The sequence below is a fragment of the Barbus barbus genome (genome assembly GCF_936440315.1).
Source record: "Barbus barbus genome assembly, chromosome: 17".
NCBI lineage: Eukaryota > Metazoa > Chordata > Actinopteri > Cypriniformes > Cyprinidae > Barbus > Barbus barbus.
In genome coordinates, this window is record NC_136745.1 from 8,035,213 (window position 1) to 8,051,824 (window position 16,612).

The following is a 16,612-nucleotide window of genomic DNA, read 5'->3' on the forward strand; positions in this document are numbered from 1 at the left end:
CATCACTGAACTGGAACTCCATGTTGTTTTCCCTGCAGAAGCCGCGCTATGAAATCAGGTGGAAGGTGATCGAATCCGTCAGTTTGGATGGACACGAGTACATCTACGTCGACCCCATTCACCTGCCCTATGACCTGGCCTGGGAAATGCCACGGGACAGTCTGGTGCTGGGTGAGAGCGGGACACACTTACTGTAGCCTAGATTCTTTTCTAAACACTCAGAAAGAAGCTTTTCCTTTGAAAAATACTAGATTAGCTTAAAGGTGACATATTATAAAAATCTGACTTTTTCCATGTTTAAGTGCTATAAACGGGTCCCCAGTGCATCTATCAACCCAGGAAACCTGAAAAAGAACGACCCAGTAAATTGTTTTGGTAAGCCTTTCTCTGCAAGCTTGTGAAAAAAACGAACCGCTCAGATTTCGCTCCCCCTGTGACGTAGAAAGAGGATTTTATTATAATATTACCGCCCCTTAATCTGCAAGTTTCCACCCACGGCGCCGGCATTGTGTTTTCGCAAGAGACAATGGTGTACCAGTTCTAACGCCATGGCGAAAGCTCAAGCAAAGCATGCTAACTGTTCTGTCTTTGGCTGCACTGACGAGCATAGAACACTATTTAGAGTCCCAGCCTCAGAGGAGACAAGAGAGCAGTGGATTTATTGATTTATTTATTGTATATTACACTACTGCCACACAGATCTAATATAAATATCTGACCCTGGACCACAAAATCGGTCATAAGGGTAATTTTTTTGAAATTGAGATTTATACATCAGATGAAAGCTGAATAAATAAGTGTTCCGTTGATGCATGCTTTGTTATGATAGGACAATATTTGTCTGAGATACAACTATTTGAAATTATTATAAGAATATTTTACATTAGGAAATTTACTAAATATCTTCATGGAACATGATCTTTTCTTAATATCCTAATGATTTTTGGCATAAAAGAAAAATCAATAATTTTGACCCATGCAGTGTATTGTTGGCTATTGCTACAAATATACCCGTGCGACTTGTGATTGGTTTTGTGCTCCAGGGTCACATATGCGATTTCTTTCCCAGCTGTTTACCTTCACAGACATAACCGACTGTTTTTGTAACTCATGTGTGTTTTTAACATAAACGTGTGTGTATTTGACAGTTTAAGCGCAATAAGATATGAAAGAGAACTTAGTTTATTACTCACATGCCATGTGACAGCCGCTTTCTGTGTGCGTGCTTCAGATGTGTGCGTTCAGAAAAACTGATATGGCTTTAAAACGCGCGGTTTCAGCGAGATACACATGATAATCAAAACCAAACAGATCAGGGTTGCCAGGTTTTCACAACAAACCCGCACAATTGCTACTCAAAACTAGCCCAAAACTAGCCCAATCGCATTTCGCATTTCAGGTGCGAAATATGATGTTATTGGGGTCGCTTCAACCCGTGGACATCAAAAACAACCCGCGGCAACAGTCTTGAAGTAGCCCAACTTGGAAACACTGAAACAGATTACCAGTTTTTTTTGCAAAATATCAGAGATACGAGCTGTTAGGCACAGCCCTATTCTGGAAAAGGGGGCAGGGACCAGCAGCTCATTTGCATTTAAAGAGACATGCACAAAACCAGCGTGTTAATGCTTCTACTCAAAATAGGCCTTTTCAAAATGATATAATAAGTGATCTGTGGGGTATTTTGAGCTTAACTTCACAGATGTATTCTGGGGACACCTGAGACGTATATTGCATATTATAAAAAGGGCCATAATAGGTCTCCTTTAACAACTATTTAGCAGCTGCCTAGCAAAAGCTTAAAACACTCGTGTCCATGTGTTTCTGTACTGAAATGTGTGCGTTTCTTCAGGTCGGACATTGGGATCTGGAGCGTTTGGGCGTGTTGTTGAGGCGACGGCGTACAGTCTCGGCCGTTCCCAATCCACCACTAAAGTGGCAGTGAAAATGCTGAAATGTGCGTGTGAGACACTCGGTTACACACACGTATGTGAGTGTGATTGATAGTTGTAGTTAATCATGTTGTCTGCTCACTGCAGCGACGGCTCGGAGGAGCGAGACTCAAGCTCTGATGTCTGAACTCAAGATCATGAGTCATCTGGGTCCTCACCTCAACATTGTCAACTTGCTGGGCGCCTGTACCAAACACGGTGAGCAGACAGCAGGGGGTTAAGCAGTCGAACCACCCTAGATGTTTAAAGCTGCTAAACTACTTGGGTCAAATATTTTTCTGTGTTCTTTTCAGGTTTGTTGTATATTGTGTATTTATTTGTTTGCTCTGCAGGTCCGCTGTATCTGGTGACAGAATACTGCCGCTATGGAGATCTGGTTGACTATCTGCACAGGAACAAGCACAGCTTCCTCCAGTACTACGCTGACAAGAACCACATCGCCAACGGCAGCCAGATCTGTAACGACAGCGATGTGCAGACCGGGAAAGAGTAAGCGTGCATTACAGACGAATGAACTTGATTTCATTCTTCTATTGCACATATCAGTCAAACGTTTGGAAGAATTACGATTTTTTTTTTATTTTTATTTTTTAAGTATTTTCTGCTCACCAAGGCTGCATTTATTTGATAAAAAATACAGTAAAAATGGTGAAATATTATTACAATTTAAATTAACTGTTATGAATACTCCTATATGAATATAATGTAAAATGTAGTTTATTCCTGTGATCAAAGCTGAATTTTCAGCATCATTACTCCAGTCTTCAGTGTCACATGATCCTTCAGAAATCATTCTAATATGCTGATTTGTGCTGCTTCATATTTTTGTGGAAACCATGATACATTACTATTCAAAAGTTTGGAAATTAGTACTTTTATTCATCAAGGATGCATTAAATTGATCAAACGTGACAGTAAGATAATTACAATGTTACAACAGATTTCTATTTCTAATAAATGCTGTTCTTTGAACTTTCTATTCATCAAAGAATCCTGAAAAATAAAATGTTTCACAGTTTCCACTAAAATATGAAGCAACACAACTGTTTTCAACACTAATACTAATCAGAAATGTTTCTTGAGCAGCAAATCAGCATATCAGAATGATTTCTGAAGGATCATGTGACACTGAAGACTGGAGAAATGATGCTGAAAATGTAGCTTTGCATCACAGGAATAAATTGCATATTAAAATATATTTGCATAGAAAACAGCTATTAAATTAATAATAATTGTAACTGTTTTTACTGTATGTTTGATCAAATAAATGCAGAAATGGTGAGCAGAAGAGACTTTAACAAATCTTAAACATTCCAAAGTTTTTACCGGTAGTGTATATTTAAAATAAACATGAAATACTATGGTAAATCTCAATCAAGCTCAACTGTAGAATGTGATGAAGTAAGCCAATGTAATCAGGTCATATATCTGTGCTCTGCAGATACGTGTCGTTTGGCAGCGAGTGTGATGGAGGATATATGGACATGACCAAAGACGAGCAGACCGAATACGTGCCGATGCAGGAGCTCACGGACACCATCAAGTACGTAGATATCCAGCCATCGCCCTATGAGTCTCCTTACCAACAAGACATCTACCAGGAGCAAGGTACGTACTCAACCTACTGTCTGCTGACCTTCAGATCAGCTACAGCTGCAAGCCTCTCAAAGCTCTGCATTACTGTGATTTTACCACATTTAATCAGTCTTCTACAGCAACCACCCAGAAATCCTTAAATATCTAAATAAAATTATAAATTAAATATATAAATAAAAAATATTAATTATAAAACATATAAAAATTTTCATTGCATTTATTATTAATAATAATAATCAAAATAAACAGTTATTTTAAAAAAGTCCCAATATATTGAAAGTGACGTGTGGCCAAGTATGGTAACCCATACTTGGAATTTGTGCTCTGCATTTAACCCATCCAAGTGCACACACATAGCAGTGAACACACACACACACACACACACATAACAGTGAACACACACACACACACACACACATAACAGTGAACACACACACACCGTGAACACACACAGTGGGCAGCCATTTATGCCCACCATATATATATATATATATATATATATATATATATATATATATATATATATATATATATATATATATATATATATATATATATATATATATATATATATATATACACACATACATATACACATACATATATATAAAACTGTGCTTTTTTATTTCGTTTAATATTAATAATGGTCACAATAAACAATTTCAAAATATTTATACAAAAAAAGTGTATAAATATATGTATAATATATAATAATATATGTAGAATATATGAATTAAAAATAAAATTATAAAATAGAAAAAAAAAATGAATTTTTTAAATTACTTTGCATTCATTATTAATAATAATCACAATAAACAATTATAAGAAACATTTCTGATTATAATCAATGCTGAAAACAGTTGTGCTACTTCAATTTTTTTGTGGAAACTGATAGATAACCATTCAAAAGTTTGGGGTCGGTAAGAAATTACTACTTTTATTCATCAAGGCCGTGTGAAATTGATCAAAAGTGAAAGTACAGTTATTTATAAAGTTACAAAAGATTTCTATTTTAAATGAATGCTGTTGTTTTGAGTTTTCTATTTATCAAAGAATCCTGAAAAATAAAATTTAAAATAAAAATCAACATCGATAATAATCAGTAAACAATCATTTGAAAAAAAAAAGTTAATTTAAAATATAAATGATATATATGAATTGCATTGCATTTATTAATAATAATTTCAGAACATATTAGAAACACCTATAGCAACCACCCTGAAAATCTTAGTAATATATATAAAATTATTAATTAAATATATTATTTAAAAAATGCAATGCAATTAAAAATGCACAGTTTATATATTTCATAATTTAATCACAAAAAGCCATTTTTTCTTTTTTCAATATTTGCTGAAATGACTGTCACAGGGTTTATTATCAGCACTGTCACACCTGGTTTATCTACATGAATTTGCATATAATTGATTAATCACATGAAATTGTTATTATGATCAAACAGTCCTTATTTATATTTATATTCATTTTGATATTGTGGTGATTCGGAGCAAGTTGAAAGCATAGTGTTAGACTGTAAGTCTTGTGCAGATGTACTGGAAGCTTCTCTAAACGTTTTTCCTAAAGCTCCCATCACGCCTCGCTGAGTGATCTTTGTCCCTGTGTTGCAGTGCAGGTCTTCAGGTTGAGCACAGACATAGAGATCTCTTTCATAAACGATGCTCATTAAAGTTTCACTTCCTCCTCAGACAGGATGTGTCTTGAAATTCATGAAACACTTGAGGTTTCCACATGATTTAAATATTATGACTAAAAAGTCTCATTGTTTATTTTGATTTATTTACTTAATTAATTTGAGCTTAGAGGATGTCAGGGTGAATTCAGCTTCTCTCGACCTTAGAAAACCCTCATAACAGTACAGTATCACTGCAAAAAATATTTAATTGCTTAGTACTTTGCTTAGAAATATTGATTTATTCTTAAATCAATATATATTCACTTGAGAAGCAAAATGACACATTATGGCACATTGACTCATTTGAATGACACAAAATGACACATTAAATCTTGTTTTAGTTAAAGTGCTAAAATAACTGAAACTACTAAATAAAAGTTAACACATACTATAGGGATATACTAGTTTTCTTTTTGCATTAGTATTAGTTTGGCAGATATAGTTGTTCATGTTCTAAGCATAAATTCATAAAATATATTAAAATATATATAAAAGGTGTATATATATATATATATATATATATATATATATATATATATATATATATATGTGTGTATATATGTCATCTGAAATAAAATATAAAATCTGTAATAAATGTAATCTGCAATCAAATATAAAAACTGGCACTTATTTAATTTTAGCTAGTTGCTAGAACAACATTTCTTATTTTAATTAAGTTGATGTACTGAAATAACTACAACTAAAAAATAAAGATGTTATAAAAATATTAAAATGAAACAAAAAAAACACACACACAACAGAATTACTAAAATATAAAAATAAAATCTAATTCAAAATATTAAAATATTAAGTGACTTGATGCTTAAAACAGGAATAAAATGTCAGTGGGTTAAGAAAAATCAATTTGTTTTATTTTTTAATTAAAATTATATTTTGACCCCAAGGACTAATTAGGGCCCAAGCCAGTAAGGCGCAGGGCCCTATTGTTCTTCTAAGGATTATTATTTTTTTTTTTTTTTTTTTTATTTTTTATTTCAATCATCCGGGCACTTTTGGGGGCCTTAACGTGCCCGAAAACTCTCGAAAATCGGCACGCACATTGGAACCTGCGGCCATTAGGACGCCGCTGAGGCTGGGACCCGGGCGTGGCACAGGGGCTCTACGGCGCCCCCTGGAAAATTGTCAGAAAACTTGATGTATAGCTCACACATACTTGCACGTATTCATATGAAACTCGGTACACATATAGAACTCATTGAGCTGAACAACTTTCACGCTGCATGTCTTAGGCTCCGCCCAACAGGAAGTCGGCTATTCAGGGCTGTTTAAAAAGCGCATGCTCTGGAATTTGATATACTCCTCTGAGGATTTCCATACGATTGCCACCAAACTAGGTGAACATGATCTCAAGACATTGGGGACGCTAAATTGCGAAGATATTTTTGATATGTCGAACGGTTTGCCCGTGGCGAGGCGATGAAGTTATGGCGAAAAATGAGACCCAGGAAATGCCTAATAACGTCCACATACATTGTATGATGTAGATCAAACTTCAGTGATTTGTTCGTTGTATGATGCCGATCGGATAGATGTGACTATTATGACTGAAAGTTATAGCGCCACCAACTGGCTGCAGGAAGTGTGTCGTTTTCAAAATGCTTTGAATTCAGCATCTTATTTTTACTCTATTTGCTTCAAACTTCACCAGAATAATGTCAAAACACGGCCGATGTAAAACTGTGAAGGGAATATTGATATCTAAAATTATGTTGCCATGGCAACGTGTCAAAGTTGAAAATTCGTTTCTGGTGATTTTGAGGCAGATAACATGTTTAGAATGTCATGAAACTCAACACACATATGAGTATTAATGATAGTTAGACACTGGAAAAAGCTCATAAACGGGCGTGGAAGAGGCACTCTATAGCGCCACCTTTTGTCAAAAATGAGGGGGTTAGTTTTAGCTACAGACCCCAAACTCGGTACATAAATTGTTCTAATTAATCCGGACAACTTTCTAATTTACAGTCATTAGCTACGACCAACAGGAAGTCGGCTATATTTATTTTAATGTGGGTTTTTTTTAAAAACGGGCTGTAAACAAATTAATACTCCTCCAAGCAGAAACACGGAAATCACACCAAACATTTTTTATCATGATGCCAAAATACTGAAGATGCTAAATTGCGGACGGATTTAGGATATCTTGAACGATGATTTAATGGCAATTTATTAAAGTTACAGTAAAAAAGATAATTTTTTTTTTTTTTTATCTTTTAAGAGCAGCTTCCAAACACTTCATAAAAAATTACATACACAGAACAATACAGTCTGAGGATATGTGATTAATTTCATGAATTTACAATACACTATGCAGAGGAGAAAATTAAAAAACTATCAGAGAGCTCTTAGACTGCTGAGTGAGAGCTCCCTGCCAGCCTGCAGCTGAGTGAGGGGTGGGCTGTCAGTGACTGTGTGGATTGAGGAGCTGGGTGAGAGAGAGAAAGAGAGAGAGGGTCTGTTTTTTAAAATCTTTAAAAAATGCTTATAAATCATTAAATAAGGTCTCAATTCTTAACATTAGGAAATGCATTAATTAACGTGAACTAACAATGAAAAATATATTTTTACAGCATGTTAATTCTTCCATGATAGTATGAACTAACAAAGAACAATTTTTTTAAAGCATTTATTAATCTTTTTAATGTTAGAAAAATAGTCATGTTCAAAAGATAAACTTTAAAATGTAATAATATATTAACACATCTTGGAATTAATATTGATCAACATTAAATGGTATATAATTATTAATGTTTATATATATATAATGATAGCTACAGACACCAAACTCGGTACATAAATTGTTCTTATTAATCCGGACAACTTTCTAATTTACAGTCATTAGCTACGACCAACAGGAAGTCGGCTATATTTATTTTAATGTGGGTTTTGTTTTTAAACAGGCTGTAAACAAATTCATACTCCTCCAAACAGAAACACGTAAATCACACCAAACATTTTTTCTTATGATGCCAAAATACTGAAGATGCTAAATTGCGGACGGATTTAGGATATCTTGAACGATGATTTAATGGCAATTTATTAAAGTTACAGTAAAAAAGAGAAAACTTTTCTTTTCTTTTTTTCTTTTAAGAGCAGCTTCCAAACACTTCATAAAAAATTACATACACAGAACAATACAGTCTGAGGATGTGATTAATTTCATGAATTTACAATACACTATGCGGAGGAGAAAATTTAAAAACTATCAGAGTTCTCCTGTCTCTGTGCTTCTAATGTTTGCGGTAGGTGACTGGGTGGGTGACTGACTGTGTGAGTTCAGTGAGTGTGGAGGGGGAGAGAGAGAGGGAGAGAGAGAGAGGGTCTGTTTAAACATCTCAATAAAATCCTTAAAAAATGCTTATAAAGCATTAAAGGTTTTGATAACACTTTATAATTAAGTCTCATTTGTTAACAGTAGTGAATGCATTAATTAACATGAACTAACAATGAAAAATATATTTTTACAGCATGTTAATTCTTCATTGATAGTATGAACTTACAATGAGCTAACAATGAACAAAATATTTTTTATATTAGAAAAATAGTCATGTTCAAAAGATAAAACTTTAAAATTTAATAATATATTAACACATTTTGGAATTGATTTTGATCAACATTAAATGGTATATATTTATTAATGATGTAAATTAACAACAGTTAAATAATGTTGTTTTTTAACATTGGTTAATTCACAAATAACATTAAATATTAACAATATATTTTTTACTTTATTAATTTGTGTTAGAAAAAATTATTCATGTTAGTTAATGGAAAAATAAATCATTAAAAAATGCTTATAAATCATTAAAAGCTTTGGTAACTATAATAATTTCTCATTTGTTAGCATTAGTAAATGCATTAACTAACATCAACTACCAATGAAAAATAAATTTTCACAGAATTTAAAGTTTTATATGTTCTGTGTGTGTGTGTGTTTCACAGAGTTGATGGTTTGGATTAACCCTTTAATTGCCGTATCCCTTAAAACCAAACTGCCAGAGGGTTAATGTGATGCTTGTGCTCGCTGGGCACCGTTTTATCGATGCCACCGGGGTGGCGTATGCTGACGGCTTGGGCCCGTCATCGCTGCTCGCAGCTATATTATAGTATTTATCATTGCTTTATACATAAACACAAAGTTATCAAAACTTTGTAAAAATAAAAATACCATGGCACTGCATGTATTTTGTGTTTGTAATCAGATCAAACGAGTGTGTGTTTATCACAGGTCACAGGGTGGATCGGTCTCTGGTCATCAGTGATTCTCCGGTTCTGAGCTACACTGATCTCATGGGATTCAGTTATCAGGTGGCCAAAGGCATGGAGTTCCTGGCCTCAAAGAACGTGAGTGTCTGTCACACACACACACTCATCTAAATGAGCACATATCATAGATTTCTGTTGTTTAATATTAAGATATTAAGCCTACAGACAAACACAGATCCTAAATCTTTATCTAAGACGTCTACTAAACGCAGTTTTGTTTCTTCTGGTGACAGTTTTGTCTCTGAGGTAAAGCTAAACACACACACAGGAAGTGTATGCGAGAATGTCATTATTGAAATAATGTTCTTCCTCAGTATTTCTATCTTGCTTTTGTTTTCAGTACAAATTTCCAAACATTATTAAATAATTTACTTGAGACACAAAATTACTTGCATGCAATATTAAGACTTATATGAAGTGAGTTTATAATTAAAACAAGAACAAATATCTAATATTGGGGTTAGAAAAATAAACTTGGTTTCCTTTCTGTCTCCACAAATTTATATTATCTTCATTTCATATCAGTCCAGGATAAGTCGTAGTGTTGCGCTGCTTACAATGCTGAAAATAAAATCTGTAACACAAGATATAATGAAGAGTGGAAGAATGTGTTGTGCTGACTGTAGATAATGGCAATAGCTAGTAAAACTGCTGACCTGCCATTTCTAAACATTTGACCTAAAATTATAACATTAATCCAGTTACTCGCCTTCCACCCAAAAGAGTCTGTCATGCAGGTTTTAATATAAATTCACAACACCATCTACTGACGGAAATGGGAAATGCATCCCTAGTAAGCTGACTAATCTTCATCTTTCAAGTAATAAATAAAACATCTGTCTGTCTGTCTGTCAGTGTGTGCATCGGGATCTGGCAGCAAGAAACATCTTGATCTGTGAGGGCAAACTGGCCAAGATCTGTGACTTTGGACTGGCCAGAGACATCATGCATGACAACAACTACATCTCCAAAGGCAGCGTACGTACATCAGGCGGTTTCTGCTGTCTCTACCACTGTAATAAAGCACACTAAAATCAACACATTCACAAACAGACTCTTGATGCTGACTGAAGAGACTGTGTGTTTGTCTGCAGACGTTTCTTCCTCTGAAGTGGATGGCTCCGGAGAGCATCTTTCATAACCTGTACACCACGCTGAGTGACGTCTGGTCCTACGGCATCTTACTGTGGGAGATTTTCACTCTGGGTCAGTCCGTTCGCTTATTATTGCTCCACACTGTCTATGCATTCATGCTATTGTGCAAATAAACATTAAATCTTAATGTCCCAAATAAAAATTAACAATAGTGTATGTTTTACCTGAAATGTATGTTCTGAGCAAGCATGGCTTTTATTTCCAGCATGCATTGAAAACATGTATAGATTGTCACTTTGGATAAGGCATCTGCTAAATGCATAAATCAGGGGTTTTTTTTATTAGTTTTTGTTTTTTGTTAATTAAAACTATAACTAAAACCATAAAACCTTTTTGTTCATTAAAATGAAATAGTAATTTTCATGTCATTTAAATTGAAGTACTAAAATAACTAAATTAATAAATAAAAATGTATAAATACCATACATATTAAAAAAAGAAAAAGGACTAAATTACAAAAATTTTAATTAAAATATATAGAAACTATAAAATATTATTCGGAAAAAAAAACCTTTGATAGTATATGAATTATATAAATTAACACTGGTATAAATGTAATGTAATGTAAATGACTTTTACTTTTAGTCAGCCGGAGTTGTATAAATGTAATATAATCTACAGTCACCGGCCACTTTATTAGGTACACCTGTTCAATTGCTTGGTAACACAAATTGCTGATCAGCCAATCACATGGCAGCAACTCAATGGATTTAGGCATCTAGATGTGGTGAAGACGACTTGCTGAAGTTCAAACCGAGCATCAGAATGGGGAAGAAAGGGGATTTAAGTGACTTTGAACGTGGAATGGTTGTTGGTGCCAGACGGGCTGGTCTGAGTATTTCAAAAACTGCTGATCTACTGGGATTTTCACGCACAACCATCTCTAGGGTTTACAGAGAATTGTTCGAAAAAGAGAAAATATCCAGTGAGCGGCAGTTGTGTGGACGAAAATGACTCACTCGGACTATCCCACCCCCTCACTCAAGATGATTTATGAAATATAATGGTTTATTTAAAAAACACAATTGCCAAATAAATAGGCTTTCTAGCATTAATATGATGCTACTATAGCAACAATTTAGGGCAGTCTGTTTCACATAGACTATCTGACACACAAACTTCCCGCAAGCGGTTCAAGTAAATGCAGGCATTATGCAGCATTACTGACTAAGCTAAAGGTATGATGAAATAATTTAGTTTTTGAAATAATTCATGTTTAATAGAGGGCTAAATTATCGTAGTTAGCTGATTATTTTGCTGTATTGTTTGTTGCTGTTCAATTTGTTAAACTTAAAATTATGCATCTGTTAAATGGGCTGCAATGAATGTTTCATTGTAAACACACAATTAAGTATTTCTGGTGGTTGTGGTGGCATCGCTTCTCAGTAGACTGTATTTGTGCTGCCCTAAAACATGTTAAAACACACCCGGAGCAGTGGGCAGCCATAATGCTGCTGCGCCTGGGGGGCAGTTGGAGGTTTGGTGCCTTGCTCAAGGGTCTCACCTCAGTCATGGTATTAAAGGTGGAAGAGAGCACTGGTTATTCACTCCAAAATCACAATGGTTTGATAATTGAGACTGTTTAGGTTTTGGGGAAGATTTTCAGCTTTTTTGAAACTTGAAAAGCTGTTTATTAGTGATTTTGTGTGTGATTTTGCAGGAGGAACCCCGTATCCAGACCTGCCCATGAACGAGTTGTTTTACAGCGCTCTGAAGAGAGGATACCGCATGACCAAACCCTCGTACGCCTCCGACGACATGTATGTTTCTCTGACCTGAATGAAACATACAGGCTGCATGCTTATTATGGCACATACGCTTGAGTTGTATATTCATACAGTAAATAACTCTTAAGAACAGTTACAGGCAGGTTTGTTTTAAAAAAAGAGATTCTGGAAAATTTCTTGTGGCTTTTGTGAATGAATGAGGGGGGATTTGGAGTAAATGCTGGTGGGTTTGTTCCTCTGCAGTTATGAGGTCATGAGGAAATGCTGGGATGAAAAGTTTGAGAAGCGTCCCGAGTTCTCCTTTCTGGTGCACACCATGGGGAACATGCTGTCAGACGGATATAAAAAGGTTTCCTTTGTTTCTTGTTTTATTTCCATGGCTACTGCATAGATTTGCGAAGAAATTCTAATTGGTATATTTATTTTCTCAGTAATTCTGTGGTGACTGTTTTTGCTCAAGTACTTTCTGAAACTACACGAAGGAACATGCACGGAAACGCAGAATTTAAATTTAAATGAACGAATTATCCATTCAAATGGGAGTGATTTTTAACTTCCAAATGAGAAATACACTGACACATTTTAAACAAATCTTCTGTTATGATATGAATAAACTCTAAAAGTAAAGGTTGGAGAGAAATTTGTAATTGCAATATTCCTAAACTTATTTTTCTAAACGTCATTCTCTTGTGACAACCAGGATTATTAAGTGAAACTATTTACAAAAATGTTGAAATTAAATTAACATTAAATGAAATATTTAAAAATAATAATATAGTTGAAACATATTTTTCTTTTTCGTTTAGTTTAACTTAAAGGACTAAAATAACTAAAACTGAATAATCTAAAATTAATAAATAAAAATTTAGCAAACTATTTGGACATTAGAAAAAGCTGATAAAAATGACAAAAACACAACTAAATATTAACTAAATTTAAGACAGAAAATCTATAAATAAAATCTTTTAAATATTAACAAAAACTATAATAGTATATCAATGATACAAACATATGCACTGATTCCGAAACAGCCGAGCACCCACAGAAAAACACAAAATATTCTCCATTAACTTTAACCAATCATAAAAGATCGAATCGAAGTTCTCACATTGTGTCCCTGAGTCATAATACACACAAATGCCGTGTGTGTTTTATTTGAAAGACACAGACAAAAACACCTTTATAAACCAATTTCAAATTTGTATTGAATGTGCAATTGGTTAAACGTGATGAAATCAGCGAATACCATTAAAATGAAGAGTGTGTATAATGTGATCTTTTGTTTGATTTATGGACAGTTCAAGCCAATAAGAGTCTTTTTTAACTACAACTGTTCCTTTTTATTATATAAAATGTGTCATGAAATGTCTACAAATGTATAAAACTGATTTGAGTCGAGGTAAAAGCATAGATTAAAGCATCCTCTTGTGTCTCCTCAGAAATACTCTCAGGTCAGCGACAGCTTTCTGAAGAGCGATCACCCTGCGGTGGCCCGTGTGAAGCCGCATGTCCCATCTCCGTTCCCGAACGCCTTCCCTCCTCAGTCTCCGTCCTCAGATCCGAGCCCAAGCCCGACCCCGCGCCCGCAGGCCGACGGAGACAACGAGTATATCATCCCCATCCCCGATCCCAAACCCGAGGAGGAGGAGACCCAGGACGGGCCGGTGCTGATGGAAATCCCCTCGAGGTAACACTGACTTCCTGTGTGATCAAAAATAAATCAGACGATTATAAACCATAGAGGATAAAGGAAAGATGAGCCATCGCCTCTTCCTCTTCCTCTTCCTTACACAGGGGATCGCTTCTCTTTTTATTTAAAGAAATTATGAATAATCTGTTCATCTGTGCCAGTGGGGCAATTTTAACACGAGAATGAGAGCATGTACTTAAACTGTGATTTATTTTACGTTTATTCATTTGGCAAAATATGTATTCATGGTATAAATATGTTAGGTGTGTTCAGTGTTTTTCCTAATTAATATTTATAAATCTATCCGTCTATCTATAGTGTTATGCAAAGTATTATTTTCTGTTTTTTATGTTATTTAAGTGTGTTCAATATTATAATAAATAGTATAAATATTTATGTAATATAATAAAATTAAAAGTATATATATAGTATAAATAACACATAATATTAATTTGATGAGTTATCAGAATATTTATGTATTTATTACAATATATGTACAGTATACCGTTTGTCTGTAGGCTATATATCATATAATATAGTGTTATACAAAGTTGTATTATTTATTTATTTATTAATGTAAGCATGTTTCATATTTGTAATTTTGTATAATAAATAGTATAAATATTTAAGTTATATTATAAAATAGAAAGTATATATAATATAAATAGCATTAATTTGATGAGTTATCAGAACATTTATGTATTTAATACAATATGTATGTATACTTTTTGTCTGTATATTTATATACAATTATATAATATGCATATTGTATTTGTTACAAATGATTTATCACATTAACTAAATCTGTTCCTACTTTGACAATGGCAAAGTGTCGCAATACTTGGTTTTAATTTCAATCTAATTTAAAATCAATACTATTTATTCTGTTTTATTATCTTGTTTTATACTACATTTAGTTCATTAGAAGAATTAATAACTTTTCTTTGAAGAGCTTTTCTTCTATATGGATTTAAAAATGACTTCGCTACTGTAATGTGTGTGTGTGTGTGTTGTTGTGATGTTAAAGGTGTTCTTCATCTCTTTTCTAAAGCTCATTAAGTTCTGATGAGGAGACGGTCTCCATGGAAACCCCGAGCACCGAACCCGAGCGCGAGGATCTGCTGCCAGATCATTCTGGAAGTCCAGAGGTGGAGGAGAGCTTCCTGTGACGCACACATTCCTGCTTCCTGTCCTCATCAAGGAATGTTAATGTACATTTTGAGCTGATTTTTTAATCATATGCGTGAGAATGATATGCTAGATTCCTCATGTGCTCTTAAAGACCGTCTGTGAAGGTTGAGGCTTGAACCAGACCAGTTTTTCTTTGTTTTTGTATTCTTTTTTACTAAAGTGGTACAATGCAGTATTATAAACTGCAGAAGGCAAAGCTACAATCAGCTGATATGTACATTAGTTGGGTTGCTTTTTGTGTTAAAATCATTCTCAGCATTTTAGAAATTAAGTGCATATTTCATTTCTATGTTCAGACGGCAGTCTGTGACTTTTGATTTTAACTTTAGACTTTTTTTTGTCAAGATTCTTGTAGCAAACTTGCACTTTAATGTTTATCAATAATTGAAGCAAATAGATTATACACGTGATTATTTGATTTCATTTTCTATTTTTACATTCTGTAAAGGGAAACGACAGAAACATGGAAGCCCGTTTCCACCATTGATTAAAAAAATAAATCAAATGCAAGTTATAAACTTTTTTCCCTCAGAATTTACATTGCACTGTTTTGACAAAAAGTCAGAATTGTAAAAATGTCACAGCTGTGAGGTAAAGTCACAGTTATCTTTTTTTTTTATTCTGTGGGAAACAAGCTTCCATTCACAACTCAATGTTTTTATGTTTTGTGTAGCTACAGAATCAAGCTGTTCTTCATACTAGCAGTATATCTGAATGACTGTACATTAGAAAGTATATCTTATGGTACAAGAGAAAAACATAATTTAGCTGATGTATTTCATCCAAAGCATTTTACATTCAAGATCATGCTCTTGGCAGGTGTCTTTACATGCGTCCCAGGCATTTCATCTTCAAATCTTCAAATTATTAGTTCAATATCATCCACACAATGTTTAAGTAATCGATTTGAACTTTTTCATGCAAACACTTAATATACCCAAACACAGGTGTTTATATAGGTTTGTCTTGTTTTTTTCTTGATTTTAACTGTAGGCGTTCATATATATGCACAAGGCCTTATAATATTGCACATTTCCGTACATATATCACATAGTAAAGTTACACACTCTAAGGTACCAAAGCTTTACGTATGTTTACAAGTATATTTTTGTATAGATATTTTGTACATTGCTCTTTTACACATTCTATGTACGATCAAAAATAAAAACTGTGATAAAGTCTGCAATCATCTGTCTGATGGTCTTTATAAAGCTCAGTGATTGCTCTTTCGTGGCTCAGGAGATCTAATGGAGATATTAGTTATGCTCTACAGTATCAACTTTTCCCCAGAAACCCTGTAGCAAGAGTCTCAGTTTGC

General features: G+C 34.0%; 1 protein-coding gene across 2 annotated transcripts in view; it reads left to right on the top strand.

Annotated features, from left to right (window-relative positions):
• The window catches only part of LOC306883292 (platelet-derived growth factor receptor beta-like), a 54,134-nt gene extending 37,652 nt beyond the window's left edge, over positions 1-16,482 (top strand). For both annotated transcript variants that reach the window (XM_079438453.1, XM_079438452.1), the window contains exons 12-23: positions 39-171; positions 1,853-1,957; positions 2,040-2,150; positions 2,285-2,441; positions 3,394-3,560; positions 9,494-9,609; positions 10,387-10,509; positions 10,626-10,737; positions 12,347-12,446; positions 12,657-12,762; positions 13,853-14,100; positions 15,155-16,482. In XM_079438453.1, the coding sequence (XP_079294579.1) occupies positions 39-171; positions 1,853-1,957; positions 2,040-2,150; positions 2,285-2,441; positions 3,394-3,560; positions 9,494-9,609; positions 10,387-10,509; positions 10,626-10,737; positions 12,347-12,446; positions 12,657-12,762; positions 13,853-14,100; positions 15,155-15,272 (1,596 nt within the window). In that variant the 3' untranslated portion in view covers positions 15,273-16,482. The remainder of the gene's footprint in view (positions 1-38; positions 172-1,852; positions 1,958-2,039; positions 2,151-2,284; positions 2,442-3,393; positions 3,561-9,493; positions 9,610-10,386; positions 10,510-10,625; positions 10,738-12,346; positions 12,447-12,656; positions 12,763-13,852; positions 14,101-15,154) is intronic.
• The last annotated feature ends 130 nt before the right edge of the window (positions 16,483-16,612 follow it).